The sequence below is a fragment of the Orbicella faveolata genome, unplaced genomic scaffold, assembly GCF_042242905.1.
Source record: "Orbicella faveolata isolate gen_17 unplaced genomic scaffold, um_ofav_v1 contig_4, whole genome shotgun sequence".
In the NCBI taxonomy this organism is placed as follows: domain Eukaryota; kingdom Metazoa; phylum Cnidaria; class Anthozoa; order Scleractinia; family Merulinidae; genus Orbicella; species Orbicella faveolata.
In genome coordinates, this window is record NW_028301569.1 from 3,870,081 (window position 1) to 3,887,086 (window position 17,006).

The 17,006-nt window shown below is 39.8% G+C and overlaps 1 protein-coding gene across 1 annotated transcript in view; it reads left to right on the forward strand.

The window, feature by feature from the left end:
- LOC149101051 (uncharacterized) overlaps positions 1-15,647 on the forward strand; it is a 68,212-nt gene extending 52,565 nt beyond the window's left edge. Inside the window, exons 8-9 of the mRNA XM_089276165.1 lie at positions 10,951-11,028; positions 15,597-15,647. Of these exons, the coding sequence (XP_089132291.1) occupies positions 10,951-10,991 (41 nt within the window). The 3' untranslated portion in view covers positions 10,992-11,028; positions 15,597-15,647. The remainder of the gene's footprint in view (positions 1-10,950; positions 11,029-15,596) is intronic.
- Positions 15,648-17,006: the final 1,359 nt, after the last annotated feature.

Sequence of the window (17,006 nt, forward strand, 5' to 3'; positions counted from 1 at the left end):
GGTTCCGCATAAAAATCTAAAGAAACTTGAGGTCCGTTACGATCTCCCATACCCAATTCTATGACTTAAGCTAAGTTGTTTACAATCTTCTATACTCTAAAGGGTTTGCAAAATTTCTAGAGGACGATTAACCCACGTCCGGAACCAACATAATCCATCCTGTTAGATCTATTTTGTAATACGTTTTTAGAATGCACTGCTGGGGCCCCGAACCACCCGAGGTCTTAAATTTAAGCAAGGGTTTAAACGTGAACGTCGTCGTCGTCAAATTTTGATTGAAGGGAAACCGTAAATTAATCCTGCCATATAATACCTGACTTTAAACTTACTTATTTGAAACTGATAAATTCATTTCCAGATTCAAACAAACAAAAGGATGCCGTTTCAATGTTGCAATTTTACCTTGAGGGTGACGCTTTCGCTTCTATGCTTGGTAAATTTGTAATACTTGTAATCCGCTCCAGTCGCGCCAAATTATCCAGAAGCTTCCTCGAATCGTGTGATTCGTCTTGATTTGGCTCTTCAAGCATATCTTTGCGACTTCCAGACTTCGAACCCGTCGACTTTGTGTTCAATCCTGCCATGTTGTTTTCCAAGTACTACTAAGTTGAGTATTCTACTAAAAGCACTTCCGCTTTCTTGTTTCGCTTTCGTGGAATACCGGAAGTAGTCAGGCTCCCGAATAAGTCACGTTGTGTACGTTTATGCACAGTTAAACGTAAATAAGAAAGTAACAAACCAAACGGTTGTCACTGTTTGGTAGGAAAATTATGTCTGAATTTCTTCTTCTAAACGAGTCACAATTACTCAAACATTTCTAACAACAAAGGGATGCTGACACAGTCTAATCTGGGGGAGGCCCTTTCGTTACAATACTTTAACACAGACCCTTCATTGGTAAGGTAGAGCCCTTGGTTTCGTTTACAGTTGAACAATATAGGTCCGCACTGCGTACTTGTTCTTTTTTGCTTCTTTGAATTTTACGGGTTGAGGAAATTAAACTGGGCTGCTTATTGGAAACGGGATACTTTATCGCGATAGGGCGATGTTCCTTCCCCTTCTTCCTCGCCTTTTTTGCCACCTGATCCCTACCCCTTCCCCCTTCAGACGCCTGCAACGCAGGCTCTGTGTTAGTGTGTTTAGACAATAGATAGTCTGCTTACGAGAGCCCGTTAGCGCCACTATTACGTCACTCTGTGCCGTTGTCGCAGTGTTGCACCACTTTTTGGCGAAAAATTTGTTCCGAGTTGTGAAAGACCTTTAGAGGAAGAGCGCTTTTTTACAGCAATGAAGGTCTTTGGTTTAGTATATGCGAAATAAAAATATTGTGCTACATAAAATTCCTGGGTACCGATTTTATCCGAGTAGTTCTAAAAATAACAGGTAATGAATATTAATGTGCTATAAATAAGGAGACGTTTTGAAGGGAAGGGTGAACCCACAATGCTTATTGACCATTTACCCATGCGAGCGTGAGATAAGAGAGAGGGGATATTCATTGATTAAATTTGCAGGAGAAGGGGTTGGTAGGATCTAGGGGAAAGGCTGAGTCTTACGAAGAATGACACGCATTTGACCTGGAAATTATAAAATGATATTGTTATAGTTTTGTGCTTTGATTTTCACGATGGGGTTTTGAGTGAGATGTTGTTGACGTCGTTAGCTGTCTCTGTCTTCCTCTTTGTGTTGCACTGAAGTTGATAAGATCTTGCAAAGAAAACCAGATGCTGAAAGCAGGAACCCCTGAGAGGCATGAATTGACCCTTGTTAAAGCACTTAACCTTGTCAACTCTACTGTGAAACACTTTTCAAAGGCAAGCTTTTTAACCTCGTTTTAAAACACAGTGGCATTTGTACATCGCAATTGGAGTAATTTGAGAAGTTTTAATTAGAAAATTGCATTTTAGTTATTTGGAGTAGTATTCTTATCTTAAACTTTAATAATCCCTCTAGTTTTGATATCCAGTGTGTTGTGGCAAATGTTTTACCGCGAAGTTTGTTGAAACAAACAAGCTGGTTATTCTGGAAGCCAGTCGCCAGTAATTTTAGATAGTGTTTACGTTTAGTTGGGATGCGAGGCCATTTCATGCATGCTCTAATTCGCAGAAAATGACAGTCGGACCAATCACATCAAAAATCACGGTAGCGTTTAGATTTTCCTCCACATCATTCGTTTGCCTTATAAGTAATGGAATATACACATTGCTGCACATCATTTTTGTCAACCAATGCATCATTTCATTCAACATTTTGTATTAATTGTACTCTTGTTTAAATTTTGGCATGAGAATTAACATCTTGGCTCCGAGAGTTGTGGCAAATTTTCCACAATACGACATCCGTTGTCGGTAATTGGCACCACGCGCATCATATTCCAGAACTGATCCTTAAAACGCGAAAAGGCATCCTTTGCATTTACGAAATGGTTATAAGAGCCGATCCTTAACCGATATTGATCAAAAAGCAACAACAGGGTGACTTTAAACAATGTTCAAGTGTATTTCTAACAATGCAAGTACAATGCAAGTGCAAGGCAGTCTTTTTCAGTTTCTGAGAGTTTCTGACAATCCCTAAAAATATGTGACGCATAGAAGTGCTGCCTACATCAATCAGTTCAAGCAAATATAAATGTTGGCTAACGAGATAGTGGCTTGCAAAAGTACAATGACTCCTTTCGCTGTATAGGGCAACCCGCGCCCAACAATTCAGGTCGAAAAATCTTAGCCTACGAAAGCATACCAGCCCCTGTGTAACCTGCACAAAGCACAAGCTGAGTCTTGATATGTTGGTTTGTGTGAACAAAATAACAACCAATATGGACACCTGAAGGAATGAAAAAAGAAAGCTACCAATAAACAATACAACTGCAACCAACATTTTCAAAGCCTACGAGAGATTAGAAAGCTGAATTTTCAACAATTGAAAACAGACATTCAATTAAGCACAAGCTTTAATACGAAATTACGAAGGATACACAGCCGATTGATTTTCGATACATGCAAACAGACAACGTACTGCATTTCAAAACAAGCTATAAAAGAAGAAAACCTACCTTGCTAACTGAAAGCTGGGAAAATAAAAAATGAAGTATCTTTAAACCGAAAAATTGTACACAAAAGCGAAGCCAACACGAAGGAGGCAGAAAATCCACTCGCACAAACCAACTAGCACCCATTCCTCTTATCTATAGGATGTGAACTAGTGACCAGTCATTTTATTAGAATTCCTCTCGATCACGTGACCCTCGTTAGCGGACAAACTTCTCGGCTGTCAACTTACTGTGAGCTTCGCACACACAAAGAGAACAAGATGATTGCATTTTGTTAAGGGAGCATTCACAAACAAATAATTGGGGGCAGAAATAATAAATAACAATATGAGGAATAATAAGAAATAATAAGAAATGATATGAAAGAATAAGAGATGATGATGGCTTAGATAGGAAAGATGCGAATTTCATCATAATGACGATTTTAAGGGTCGTTTTCCGGGTGTTGTAGATCCAATGTCTTATTATATCTCTCAGTTAGGACGCGCGCTGTGATTGGCCAATTTAGAGGACCGTATTCTACTATATGGCCCGCTAGAATTTAAAGCTGTTTTTGGTGCCAAAATGTTTTTTGATTTATTGCCAAGTATTCTTAACATTTTAGCAATTTTTTTTTAAACTTCTGAAATTGTATGTTAACGACTTAAGAGTACCTTAACAACGACCTCAAATTTATTCGTTTTACTCTATCGAGGTGCGTCAGAAATTTGAAGCCGTTCCGCGTGAATAGAAATCGTTCCCGAACCCGTCAGACAGACAGTAGCGATATCATAAATATCTTACTAACCTCCTCTCCTCGGTCCGTACTGTAAGTTACAGATCCTCGTTTTTCCCCTTCGATTTATGAATCATAAATTGACGGGGAAAAAATTCGGTCCGTAACTAACAGTACGGCCCTCGAACTCGGATAGTAAGAGTAATCAGTTATCATGATCATATATACAAGTGAGTCCATCTCCAACCGATGGTCATTCTGAAGCATTTACACTCCCGCAACCCGCATCCCGCTTCTAAGTGCTACACTGGAGAGGTCAAAGGGGATAAATTTTCTTTCGATCACCTACCTCATTGCACGAATCGAACTCAACAGGTTCGATTTTGTTGGAAGGAAAATGTACAAATATCTATAAGCTCTGTATATTTCAATAACGTAGATATTTTTAGTGCAGAGTGCACCACTGGGATGGTTTGGGGGTTGACGTCGCTAAGGCACTGTGGCAATAAGGCACTATGGCACTATGGCACTATGCACTATGGCACTATGCACTATGGCAATAAGGTATAAACTTTAATGTTTGTATAATTAATTAATTCATTTCAATTAATTAATTAGGCTTGTAGCAAGGGGGTAGGTGGGGTAAGTACTCGTGAGCACTACGTAAAATGGGTGGTGCATGTACCTACGTTACTTTTTAAATCACTTCAAAAAGCTATATATTTGTTTCAGAAAGCCCCTTGCTCTCCTTGTGGTACTTTTCTCTTTAAAACAAAACCAACTACATATCAGGTGGAAGATACATTTCATACAAGATCACACATTAACTTTGAGCGCTTTTCCTTATGGCAGAACCTAATAATTCATACGCATGCGTTCTAGCATCGTTAGCACGATACAAAAAATGCTACTGTGACTGCGTGTCTTTTGGAATTACGCCTAACTTGAAGAAATATATATGCGTTACACTTCGAATCAAAAACAGATTACGTATAAGGGGTTATAAAAAACGTGACACTATCCACGATCTTTTCGTTACACTTAAAACGCAATTGCTTCAAAACAACACAAACAACAATATACTCTTTAACAAACAAGGTTTAAAACATTAACAGTCTGTTATCAAGACCTCGCTCGTTAACTTGCTTAAAGAACAACGCAATCGAACGAATAACAGTGCAATGACATTGGCATTTCGTTTCAGATCAAAGCCAGAGGACGACCAAGGTTACACGCCGATACAAAGCTACTAAACACCACGCACAAAATACCTCTATAGGTTATGTAGTTCAGCACAAAAATTATTGGCGACTTCTTTTCGTTTCAGATCACCAGACGGTGGTAAAGGTTAAGTCTTCAAATGAGCCAAGTGGCCATCAGACCATAGCTTATCCCGGTTTATGTAGCCTGTAGCGACTAGGAGTATTTCTACTCCCCCCTGGATGGGATGCTAGTCCATCGCTGGGTTACCCCCAGCATTAAGGGCTCCTGGTTCGTCGGTATCCATTTATACACCTACATGGGTGGAGAGAGGCACTGTGAGAGTAAAGTGCCTTGCCCAAGAATACAACTCAGTGTCCCCGGTCAGGGCACGAACCGGACCGCTCGATCCGTAGACGAGCGCCTTAACCATGAGGCAACCGCGCCTCCCACACTAGAGAGTGGGAAAGGTTTTGCATTGTATTGCATTGCTCAGTATTGCTTTGGCACAATTTTGGCGTCATAAGTGCGCGCACATGAACGCGTGCAAGTAAACAACATAAGAGATTTCCCCGGCTCAAGCTACGCTCGACAGCGAAATAAAATGCTGGTTTTTTCTTAAACGAACATGGTGGCCTATAGTTTTATTGCGTAATTTTAGTGTACAAACATTTTAACGCAGCAGATCGCAACGTTGTTGGGCGCAGCATGTCGCACGCATTTGGCCACCCTGTTACGACGTGTTGCGACATGTTGCGACATGTTGGGTGTTGTTGGCTCAAATTTAAAAAAGGTCAAATATTTTTTATGCAACAATTGTGGATGTCGATGATGTTGTGGTCGTTTGGCCAGGTTAGTGCAACAATGTTGCGCCCGGGTACGTACACTATTTCGATTTTCAACACCCAAAATGTAGCAACACGTCGCAACAGGGTGACAAACAGAGAAGCAAAAGAAAAAAAAAAAAAACGCTCGAGAAGCCTTAGTTGACAGGGCTGAATTTACCGTCAATTACGTCACGAAGCGAAAATAAATGTTACGAAAATATTTGTAAACAGGCGGTGTAGAATGCAGGCTGTCTGCGAAGCAGGCTACTTTTGATGCGAAGCTCTTACGATCCTCGATCTCTTTCAAGTGAACCGGGTCCCCAGGGACTAAAATATCAAAGCAAGACAACAATCCGAGACCAAACTGTGGGAACAGCCTAGAAATTGCATCAAGACGCCATGTTTGATGGCATCATCATGTGTCTGTGGCGCGGACTGAAAAAGGGAAGTCAAACAGACGTGAAATAAAAGCGTGGGAGGGCGAAAACACATACACTCAAAAAACTTCAAAATGTTCAGGGGTCCTGGGAAGAAAACAGATTGGGCGCCCTCGGATTGACGGTGCGAATCTACTTGGAAAAAGGCACAGAAAATCCAAGATAGGTGAACAAAAGAGCCCGCTTAAATGAATGTGGACTATATGTGCAACGTGCATTGGAATGCGAAAAGCTTAAAGGAGGGTAGATCAGCTTCTAAATGTCTCAAAAACCCTGAGACAGAAAAATTGCTTGTGTCTCGCAGATCAACGCGGTTCGATGCAAGTGGATAAGGTCTTACGGGTCCGGAGAAGTATAACATTACGTACTTTCCAGAATGAAGCTCAACCGAGCATGAAACAAACAAGTGGGAATTAGTAGAAGCAGCAGTAGCAGTAGCAGTGGCAGTGGCAGTAACAGTGGCAGTGGCAGTGGCAGTGGCAGTGGCAGTGGCAGTGGCAGTGGCAGTGGCAGTGGCAGTGGCAGTGGCAGTGGCAGTGGCAGTGGCAGTGGCAGTGGCAGTGGCAGTCGTAGTCGTAGTCGTAATAGTCGTAGTAGTAGTCGTCGTAGTCGTAGTAGTAGTAGTAGTAGTAGTAGTAGTAGTAGTAGTAGTAGTAGTCGTAGTCGTAGTAATAGTCGTAGTCGTAGTCGTGGTAGTCGTAGTAGTAGTAATAGTCGTAGTCGTAGTAGTAGTAGTAGTAGTAGTAGTAGTAGTAGTCGTAGTAGTAGTCGTAGTCGTAGTCGTCGTAGTCGTAGTCGTAGTCGTAGTAGTAGGAGTCGTCGTCGTCGTAGTAATAGTAATAGTCGTAGTCGTAGTAGTCGTAGTAGTTGTAGTAGTCGTAGTAGTCGTAGTAGTCGTAGTAGTCGTAATAGTCGTAGTAGTAGTCGTAGTAGTCGTAGTAGTCGTAGTAGTCGTAGTAGTCGTGGTAGTAGTACTAGTAGTAGTAGTCGTAGTCGTAGTCGTAGTCGTAGTCGTAGTCGTAGTCGTAGTCGTAGTCGTAGTCGTAGTCGTAGTCGTAGTCGTAGTCGTAGTCGTAGTCGTGTTTGTGGTAGTGGTAGTTGTGGTAATGGTGGTAGGTGGTAGTCGTGGTCGTGGTTGTGGTTGTGGTTGTGGTTGTGGTAGTGGTCGTGGTAGTAGTCAGGGGCGGATCCAGAAAATTCAGAAAGAGGGGACCGAGACCCCCGCCCTACCCCCCCCCCCCCGAATGAAAACTTCACTTTTCATGAGATGCAACACACATGATTGAGGGCGTATTCGTGATGCAAAGTGAAGTAACGTTAACGTTTTGGAAGATAGAATTAAAGAGCTTTCTATAAAACTATTTTCAAAGCAAAATCGTAGTGTCAGTGGTAGGCGAACTGTTAACAGAGTAATGGCATTGCATTTATACATCCAGTATTAATCGAAATAAATCACTGCAGTGGATTGATGTCATCCTTCTCTGCTTTCGTTTGGCGTACTCGTCAACAACTGCATTATAATTTAAAGGTATGTCTTTGTAAATAAAGAGCAGCAACAGTGCCTTTAGACGTCCTTCTCCCATGGTGCTGCGATAAACATTCTTCACAAAGCGCAGTAAAGAGTTGCTACGTTTAACAGTTGCACTTGTGACTGGGGTGATCAACAGGAGGCGCAGAATTGTGTGGTCATTGGGATAGAGGCTTGAGCTGCAGGCTTTCAATGTCTCTTGCAGTGTCGTGGGTTTTGCGGTAGCGTTGTTCCTAAAAATAAAAGCAAGAAGTAATACTTATTTCAAGACAACTTATAATCGGTTTTTTCAGCTTATCACTATAAACTTGGTAACCCATGTATAGTATTAACGCAGAATAACATACCAGAAGCACTTCCACAGCCCCAGCTCCTGCGAGGCACTGCTTGGGGACGGCAGATCAGGGGAATAATGCTGAATAAGTTTCTCTTGAGAAGACTAGTTAAGCTGCTGTAAGTTGGCAGGTATCAGTAGGAGTCCAAGCAATGCCGCTTCTGATAGTCCATTAAAGTGGTTATTTATTTGCTTCAACGAGTTGTCAAGGAAGGGAAGAAATATTGCCCGTCGAATGTAGGCGACTGGTGTCCTGGCAATGGTGTTTTTTCTTAATATCTACCCACCACAAGTTCGAGGGATGCTTACCTTGACGTTTGCCTTCTTAGCCATCTTCTTGATCTTTTCATACACAGAGCTTGCAAATGCTGTTTTAGCATTCTTGCGCATACCTTTCAGCTGTTCCTTCACAACGTTAACATGCTTGTTGCCTCAATAACATCCAGTGTGGAACCCTGTAACGAACGGCTGAGTCCTACGGTGAAACGTTCTAGAAGGGAAACGTTACTTATCATAAAAACAACTAATAATAATCAAGCTTGCTCTTTAAAACTCGCTTTCACCTGGCACAAGTAAAACTAACTGATCCATTTTTGAAACATCATCAGCAAACTGTTATTGCTGTAATGCTTCTAATCGTTTCTGTCAGAATTTTCTATCGAGAAATTAACTCAGGATTATAAATCAATTTACGTAAAACCTTTTGCGACAAATCATTACATTGAGTGCTTTAATATAAGTTAAAAGTTTAATATTTTTACTTCATTTGCCTTTTCGCTGGGGCGGATGACCACCAAACAAGTCTTCAAGGCAGAGCTCGAACGTTGCCCGCCAACAGACAGATACAGATCTAAAAAAAAAAAACGATTACGTTTAACTTAGGTCAAATAAGTAACGTACTTACCTGGTTCACGATGAAATGTAAAAAGCGTCTTCTTTGCTTTCCTCGAAAACTTCAGAAAAATATTTCACTCTTCAGCAGTGCAGCAAGGGACACGGCGTGACAAGTGTCCGGTGTTCCTCGTCATTTCAAACCAAAAGAAACGCCTGTTACATTTGGCGTTAACAATTATCGCAAATTTTAGTTTTTGGGTTACGTTTGTCTGAATATTTGATAATATATTATAATTGTTAACACAAAATATATTTTAATAAAGGAAAGCTCCGAAATTTAATAAAATTGGAACCTGATTGTATAATTATAACAACACTCAAAGGACGGTTAGAAGGGTTGGGGTCGTTGGTGGTGGTGGTGCTGGTGGTAGTGTTAGTGTTAGTGGTAGTGGTAGTGGTGGTGGTGGTGGTGGTGGTAGTGATAGTGGTAGTGGTAGTGTTAGTGTTAGTGGTAGTGGTGGTAGTGATGGTGGTAGTGGTAGTGATAGTGGTAGTAGTAGTATCAGTAATAATTTAGCCAGGGCAGCCCATTCAGCAATGAGGCTGGTATCCATAGGGTCCCTGGGTAATAAAGATATGTACAACTTATAAAATCTTGTACATATTAATTTTTGAATTAAGTATAATTTAAAAATTTAAAATAGGAGTGAAAATAATAGAAACTCTAAAGGACATTTAAAAGGCTAAAATGTTGAAATACGATAAAATGTTTATAGGTTTCCAAAGGATAAAAATTACAAATAAAAATGCTTAATTATCAGACTTTTAAATTACTCAAGGAGGGGGCACTCTTAATACAAGCGGATAATGCATTAAAGAACCGAATTACAGGGATAGAACACAAGCTTCAAAAATTTATACTACCTAACAATACTATATATATACACTACTAGAAATTTGATAAAATACCAGAAAAAAGGGACAATTGTTAGCATTTACACACTGTAACCTTCTTTGATCGAATGTAATAAATGAGCTAGAACGCTTCGTACGGCAAAAGTTCTTGCTATTACCAGCCTTAGTATTACCGGTCGTCTTTAATTGTCCTTAGATTCATAACATCGTTTTGAAAGAGCTATCAAACTTTAATAACGATCCCGTGCTGTTTAACTGGATCAAGGCGTTCTTAACTAATAGAAGACATGCTGTAAGAATCGGAAATTAATTTTTTTTTGTCTGATTGGAAATTCCTCAAAGGTGGCATTCCACAGGGAACAAAACTTGGTGTTATCTTGTTCACGGTAATGACTAACAACCTTCTGAAGGAGTGGAACATGCGAATTAAGTTTGTTGATCATGATGATACCACAGCTGTCGAAATGTTGCCTAGGAACAGTTCCAGCCTACTCAATCTAGTTGCGAATGACATTTTCGATTTTTCAAGTGACCACAATATGTCTAATTTGGCAGGGTTTTTTTGTTCAAATTAACTTCAACTAAAGGGTTCAGTATGGATAGGCTTGAGCCTGAAATGGGAGATGGGAATAGTGAAGTCAGAAATAGGGTATAGATTAGTGGGTCAGGGCTGTAATAGACTAAGGGAAATCATATGCCTGGGTCTAAAATGAGGTAAGAGTTGTAAGAAGCACGCCGCACATCTACACCCAAATTTTAGGCAACGACAACCTCCCAACCAACCTTGCTGTTCCCGAACGTCTGTACCTGTTTAAAAATGCACAAAAACAGTCTAATACGTATAAGAAGGGTGGTGGATCATAAAGACACAACACTAATTTTTTTTAAAAATTAGGGTAGAAAATTTTTGTCATCGCGATTACAAAACATTTTATGTGCCTTTATCAAGTTATAACAATACGTTTTTTAACCACTCAGCGCGCGCTTTTTCTTTGGGTTATTTTTGGAATAAATGTACAGTTGCTACCCGTAAGTGTTTGTCATAATTATAATTAACACTAGATTGGCAATGTTTAAAAGTCTGCTCAAATTATGTTTGTTCTATCGACAGACAAGATGAACAAAACATTTTTGCAGGAAGCGAAACAGTAGAGTTGCTTAGGAAGAAAATGGCAGAAAAGGATGAGAGGTAACTGCAGAGCTTGCGTTTTTTTTTTTTTCTATATATATATATATATATATATATATATATATATATATATATTTTTTTTTTTTTTTTTTTTTTTTTTTTTTTTTAAGAAGTGCGTCGCCACCGTGCTCTAGTAAAAAAATATTTCAATAAATGTTCCAAAAATGATCCCTCTCAGACAGGTTGAGAAAATTCAACATGCTTAAGGAAATGAAAACTGTGCTGTGCAAAGTTTGATGATACACATGCAAACATTTCTGAGTTGTTACTGACAAAACGAAGTTCCCGGGGCAATAGTTGTAGCAAAAGTGCAAATTACAACAAAGACTTGTGAAGTTGTAGTTTTTCCTGGATCTCACACCGGCCAAGGAACACTTGTTAGGAAGTTTTAGCAAGGACTACGGCGATTCAGCGATTCAGAGGCAGTATTCTTTCAGCATTCGCTTGGGCACCTCTTTCCAATGAATCAACTAAGCGACCAACAGAATAATCCTCAACGACTTCAAGACGAACGATCAAGTTCTCTGCCATGTTACGATCAGCGTGAGGATAAAATCTTGAACAGTCATTCAAAAGACGCATAACTGTTTGTAGAAGTTCAGTCACTGGAGAGCTGCAGTAACAAACATGAAATAGCAGATAGATCAAGACAAGGCATTTTACCACTGCCGCCATATTGACGATTTCTAGTTAAAATACTTTTTATTGCTGTCACGAACAGCCATTCTGTCAAAAAGCACTTTTCTTGCTGGCACAAAAAGCGTAATTTGCGAGACCTGTATATACGCGCATTTTAGCACGCGTATGTATGTGAATCCTTGTAGGATGTACTTGAGTAAACGCAAATATATGGCCTTTTAAAAATGTGTATATACGCGATCTAAATGGTCATCAAATGGAATAAACCCCATGCGTAACCTACGTAAACAAGATCAAATCAATATAGGTATATGTTTACTTTAGCTATAGCTCGGTTACCATGTCTTGACTGTAAAACAACATTTCTATATCTTGCCATTTCGACGGTGTTCCATTAGGCTTGCATGACCTGTGCGCATTCGACTGATGGATTTGAACCTTAGCTAATGACTCATTATTACTAATTTCCTATATGCAAAAGTACCTTCGTGGTCCGTTGTGTTGTTCGATCAGTCATTCAACCTGCTTTCAGGCAGAAATCGCCAGTGCTGAGTAATAACAAATAATCTGCCCAGCCGCCCGCGTTAGAATCTGTCAAATAACAGTGTTAATTCACGACCTAGTTCTGCTGGCTTAAATTCCAAACAGAGGAAATTAATCCTGTTAAAAGCTCTGGGCGTTTTCAAAATGTTGAAAAGGGACTGTGATCATGATCTTCAAAATTGCTCACAGACAAGAAGTTGCGACAAAAGACAAAAGACAAAAGATCATACTGATTAAGAATAATGCTTGAAAATACTATTTGTACTTTAAAATTTTATGACTTCCCTAATAATTCTTTTAATTTTAAATGGATTTTTAGAGATTGGGAGAGGTGTCAGTGGCGGCTTTGCTGATATTTTCCTGCTATTTTCGCTGCTGTTTTCCTCGGGCTTTACTCACTTCTCGCACAGTATCTAAACTTAACCAGTTAACGATTTTTGTGTGGCTTACAAGTAGTGTGTAGCCACACTATGTCATGAGCAGATTTTAAACAATTATTGGATGAGGTTTCTGTGATATCCAGAATAATCAAGGTCAAGGTAGGGGTTATAAGCAGATGCCGAAGGTTGAGGCTGATAACCCTTACCGAGACCTTGATTATTCTGGATATCACAAAAACCGAATCTAATAATTGTTTTATTACACATTGAGCGAGAAAAAAAAGGAAGTAATGTTTTTGCTTCTTCACTGACGGCAAGCAACACAAAGCGCGAGAACTTGACATTACAAATCATGCACCGCGGTCATACATGACATGATTACCCGTGACCTTAAGTGTCCTTGACATGATTATTGCATAATCTGCAGCTAGATGACGTCATTAGCGCTGATTTCGTAAATTCACTGTACGCTTTCGACCAATCAGAAAAGATATAGTGAGTTCTGTGTATAATAAATTTATTTATTTATTTGTCTATGAGAGTCAGTCACGAGGTCTTGTGCCCTACGGCGCACTAGTTTGAGTCAGCCATTTGACCCAGCCATTTCGGTTGTAAGCGTGGTCTCTAGTTTGTCTAGTTTTAAAGGTAAGTCGTTTTTCATTTTGAGCTGGTTCTTGAGTTCCGCATCTTATCATTTCTTTTACGTGTCGAAAATCTAGCTTCGTAATTAAGTACAAAAAACGAAACCCGTTTGCAATTGTTGTTTCACTTTCAGGTGTTCATACACGTCGACAAATCGAGACAACGGGCGTAAAGTTCCTCGCGAAAGCTAGGACAGACTTGGCATGTATCCAGTGCAGGTTCTACAGGAGCCATTGTACTTTTAAAAGCCAATATTCATTGCTTTGAAACGTCAGAAGTTTAAAATGTCTCCATCGGTGACCACAAATTCAAAGACAGTACCGCTTGAGTTTTAAAACTATATAAATCACAGACGCCTTCTCAAGACTTTCGGAAACAAGACGGTGATATATTTCATCCCTTTACTTTTGAATGGAATTAGTGGAATTACTTGTTTATAAATCTAAGTCACGGAAGAGGTCATTCAACGATCAGTTGACTGTAAAGCCGTCGATTTGCGGAATATATTTGTACCCTTTTGAGTAAGTACGCTTCTTCGCCTCAGTTTGAATATGAACTGTGACCTTTTCTGTCTTGAAGACAAACAGAACCAAAAATTGCCAGAAATTTAGTTGTTCCATTCGCGTGCAGCCTTCAATACCTACTTACAAACAATGTTACATCAAAGCTAAGTGCATAAATAAGGAATCTCACCGTGTTTTCGACACGGATTTGCTGTCGAACCACACGTGCACTCACTTCCACATCTTGCAAGGGCAGCCACATTTGCATTTGTTTTCTGTTTTGTGGAACAAGCGCTTTCGCACGAACAGGAGATGGGATTTTCCTAAGAGGATAAGAACAGAGGAAAGACAAAATGGACGTTGGGTTGGAGCATATTCCCAGATACTACGAAACAGTTCACACATTCAAATCTGTCACGTAATGGAGTCGAAGGAAACTCACCACCGTAGCCCTTCTTGCCTCTTCTGCGTCCATAATTTTGCCTCTGCGATAAAATAAGTAGATCGACGAGAAGAAATCCACACACGCGACAAAACGACGTAACAATTTTAACCAAGAACGGCTAAATTCGCGCAAAATTTAACAACTCCAATAAATTCAAGATAGCGGATGCATTTGAATCGCAATAAGAACGGAGCCAAATTTCGCACACGCGTGGGTCGTGACGTAGCTCCTTTAAGGGGGTACATCGAAGTTTATCACGTCTCTCTACACCTTGTTCCTTGGATGAGCTACGCTCATGACTGTATTTGCGTATCCCCTTCCGATAGTAAAACTACATTGTCACTTTAAGGATGACAAAGTCGACGTACCAAAAAACTTTGGAAAACTCTTAAACATGCAGTACCAACACACCCGATTCCTTCATCGCCCTCTTTTATTGAAATGCATGGCACAGAAATAACAGACCCACTTTCCATGGCTAACGCTTTTAACGATCACTTCACCAATATACAGCTGGCTGCAAACTCGGCTCAGGACACAGTCGACGAGCAAGTACATGATGACATACACGCAAGCATTTCAAACTTTATCAATGCTCGCATAGATGTTTCCACGCAGTTTAATATTCCCCTCATGACCACTCAACAAGTTGAAGAATATATAAAGCGCATAGGAGGAAACAAAGCCACTGGCCTAGATGGGATTGGCATTAAAATTCTAAAACTGGCACTACCGGTGATTTCTCAAAGCTTAACCAATATCTAAAACGCAAGCATAACTAAAGCCGTTTTTCCCGATAAATTCAAAAAAGCAAAGCTAACTCTTGTGTATAAGAAACTCACCTCATGACAAAAACAATTATAGGCCTATCTCAGTCCTGCCAGTCATCTCCAAACCTCTTGAAAGACATGCTGCATCATCCTACTTAAAATACCTGTGCAAAAATAACTTTCTATACAGCAAACAGTCTGCCTATCGCCCAAATCATTCTTGCGAAACTGCTCTCTTGTACCTCACAGACAACTGGCTGAAAGCTATGGATAAAAGCAAGTTTGTTGGGTGTAATGGGCCATATTACCACCATTTTTGCACCAAAACTGATATTAATAACGTTGTTTTTTAATTTGCTACGATAGAATGCGGTCGATACCCAAAACCGACTGTTGAACGGATAGATCTCCTAGCTCTACCATCTGCTTATCAAGAATATCTGATGACATTTCAATTGCTGACGTCACAAGTGGCACAAAGAGCATGACCATTAAGTACGCGTATATGCGTAACTAGGATAAAAAGGGTTAAAGTAGTTCAGGAAAATTAAGCGATTACATCTTGGCGATGGTTTACTTTTTTCTTACAACAACAAACGTTATCATTGTCGTTGTCATTGTTATTGTTACTATTTTATTTTGGTAGAATTATGATGCTGGAAAGTGAACTTAAAGCAAAAAAAGTGGAGGAAGAGAAGTAAGTTTTTGTTTCTGTTTTTTTTCGTGGCGTACCTGTAAACTAGCTTTTTAGCTAAGCGTGTCGACCACGTTAAATATATTGATTGACTGATTGATTGATTGATTGATTGATTGATTGATTGATTGATTGATTAAAGTCATAAGTGTGTGTTACCAAAATGGGGAGAGGAGCTTAAGGTTACTGTAGACCTTCAGGGGTGCCTTCCGGAAAATGCTGTCTTTACGCGCTGCTTTAAAGAAAACCACGGTAAACTATATATCATTGTAAAACTAATAAACTGTAGATTCCGAAAATAACAATATATTTTGCTGTTTTGTTTTGATTGGCACGCGCAAGCCTTTAAACGCAAAAATGACCGTACTTGCTAAACTAAATTACCAGCCTTTGTGTTACCGCGGACATCCAAACTGACTGGACATTATCAATCAGGAGTTGATGGGCTAACAAAGTGTGTGAGGCTTTTTCGATAATTCTATTGGTTGCTTAGGAAATCCCTTTTAAAGATGAGCAATAGAAAATTTTCTGACTGCTGTTACTCAATGGGACGTCACAAGAAAAATATTTCGATTTTCGAAAAAGCCTCACACACTTTGGTGCGCTAATATCTGACGCAGATTTTGGGCAAGTTTCGTTGAAATCAGATACATCTACATACCCTATTAATTCATTTGAATAGAGGTAATTCACGCAAAAATAAACCTTGAGTTTTCGGCCTGAAAAGAAATTCACAGTTTTCGCACCTCACTGAAGCGGTTGTCAACGTGGCCATGCCGCCAACCAATGAAACGCAGCTTTGAACTCCCCAGCGGGCTACTGTAACGCTTCCCGGGAATGAATTTGCAATGTTTACATCTACAGTATATCTTTACATCTCACATCGGGAGTAACGAAGTCTGCCGCGAAACATTCAGCAGCTTATAAACCGAATCAGCGGATAAATATTAAAGAAGAAAAAGGGAAAAAAAGAGGAATTGTAGCGGAATAGCCTTGAACAGGCCTACCGAGTCGAGTGAGGATATTTACACGTTTTTAAAAAATGCTAACGCGTATTTCATCGGCCTGTTTGTTTTACTAGAATATGGAAAAACACTCTTCGACCCAGAGGAAAGGAGTGTCTAGAGAAGCTGCTTTGTCAGATATCAGCGATTAAATTGGTCGGACATCATTACTTATTCATAAGCACCGAAGCGGCAAAATTTGAATGCGCGTATAGTTTGAATAGCCAAGAATAAGAGATAAAAGGCTCAAGTTTGCCTGCAGGGCATTGAGAAAACTCGATTTCTTGACTTTCCTAAGTCCCACTTAATGTTTTGAACAACGGGCTTTTCAAGAGGAATGCTATATCTACAATTGTAG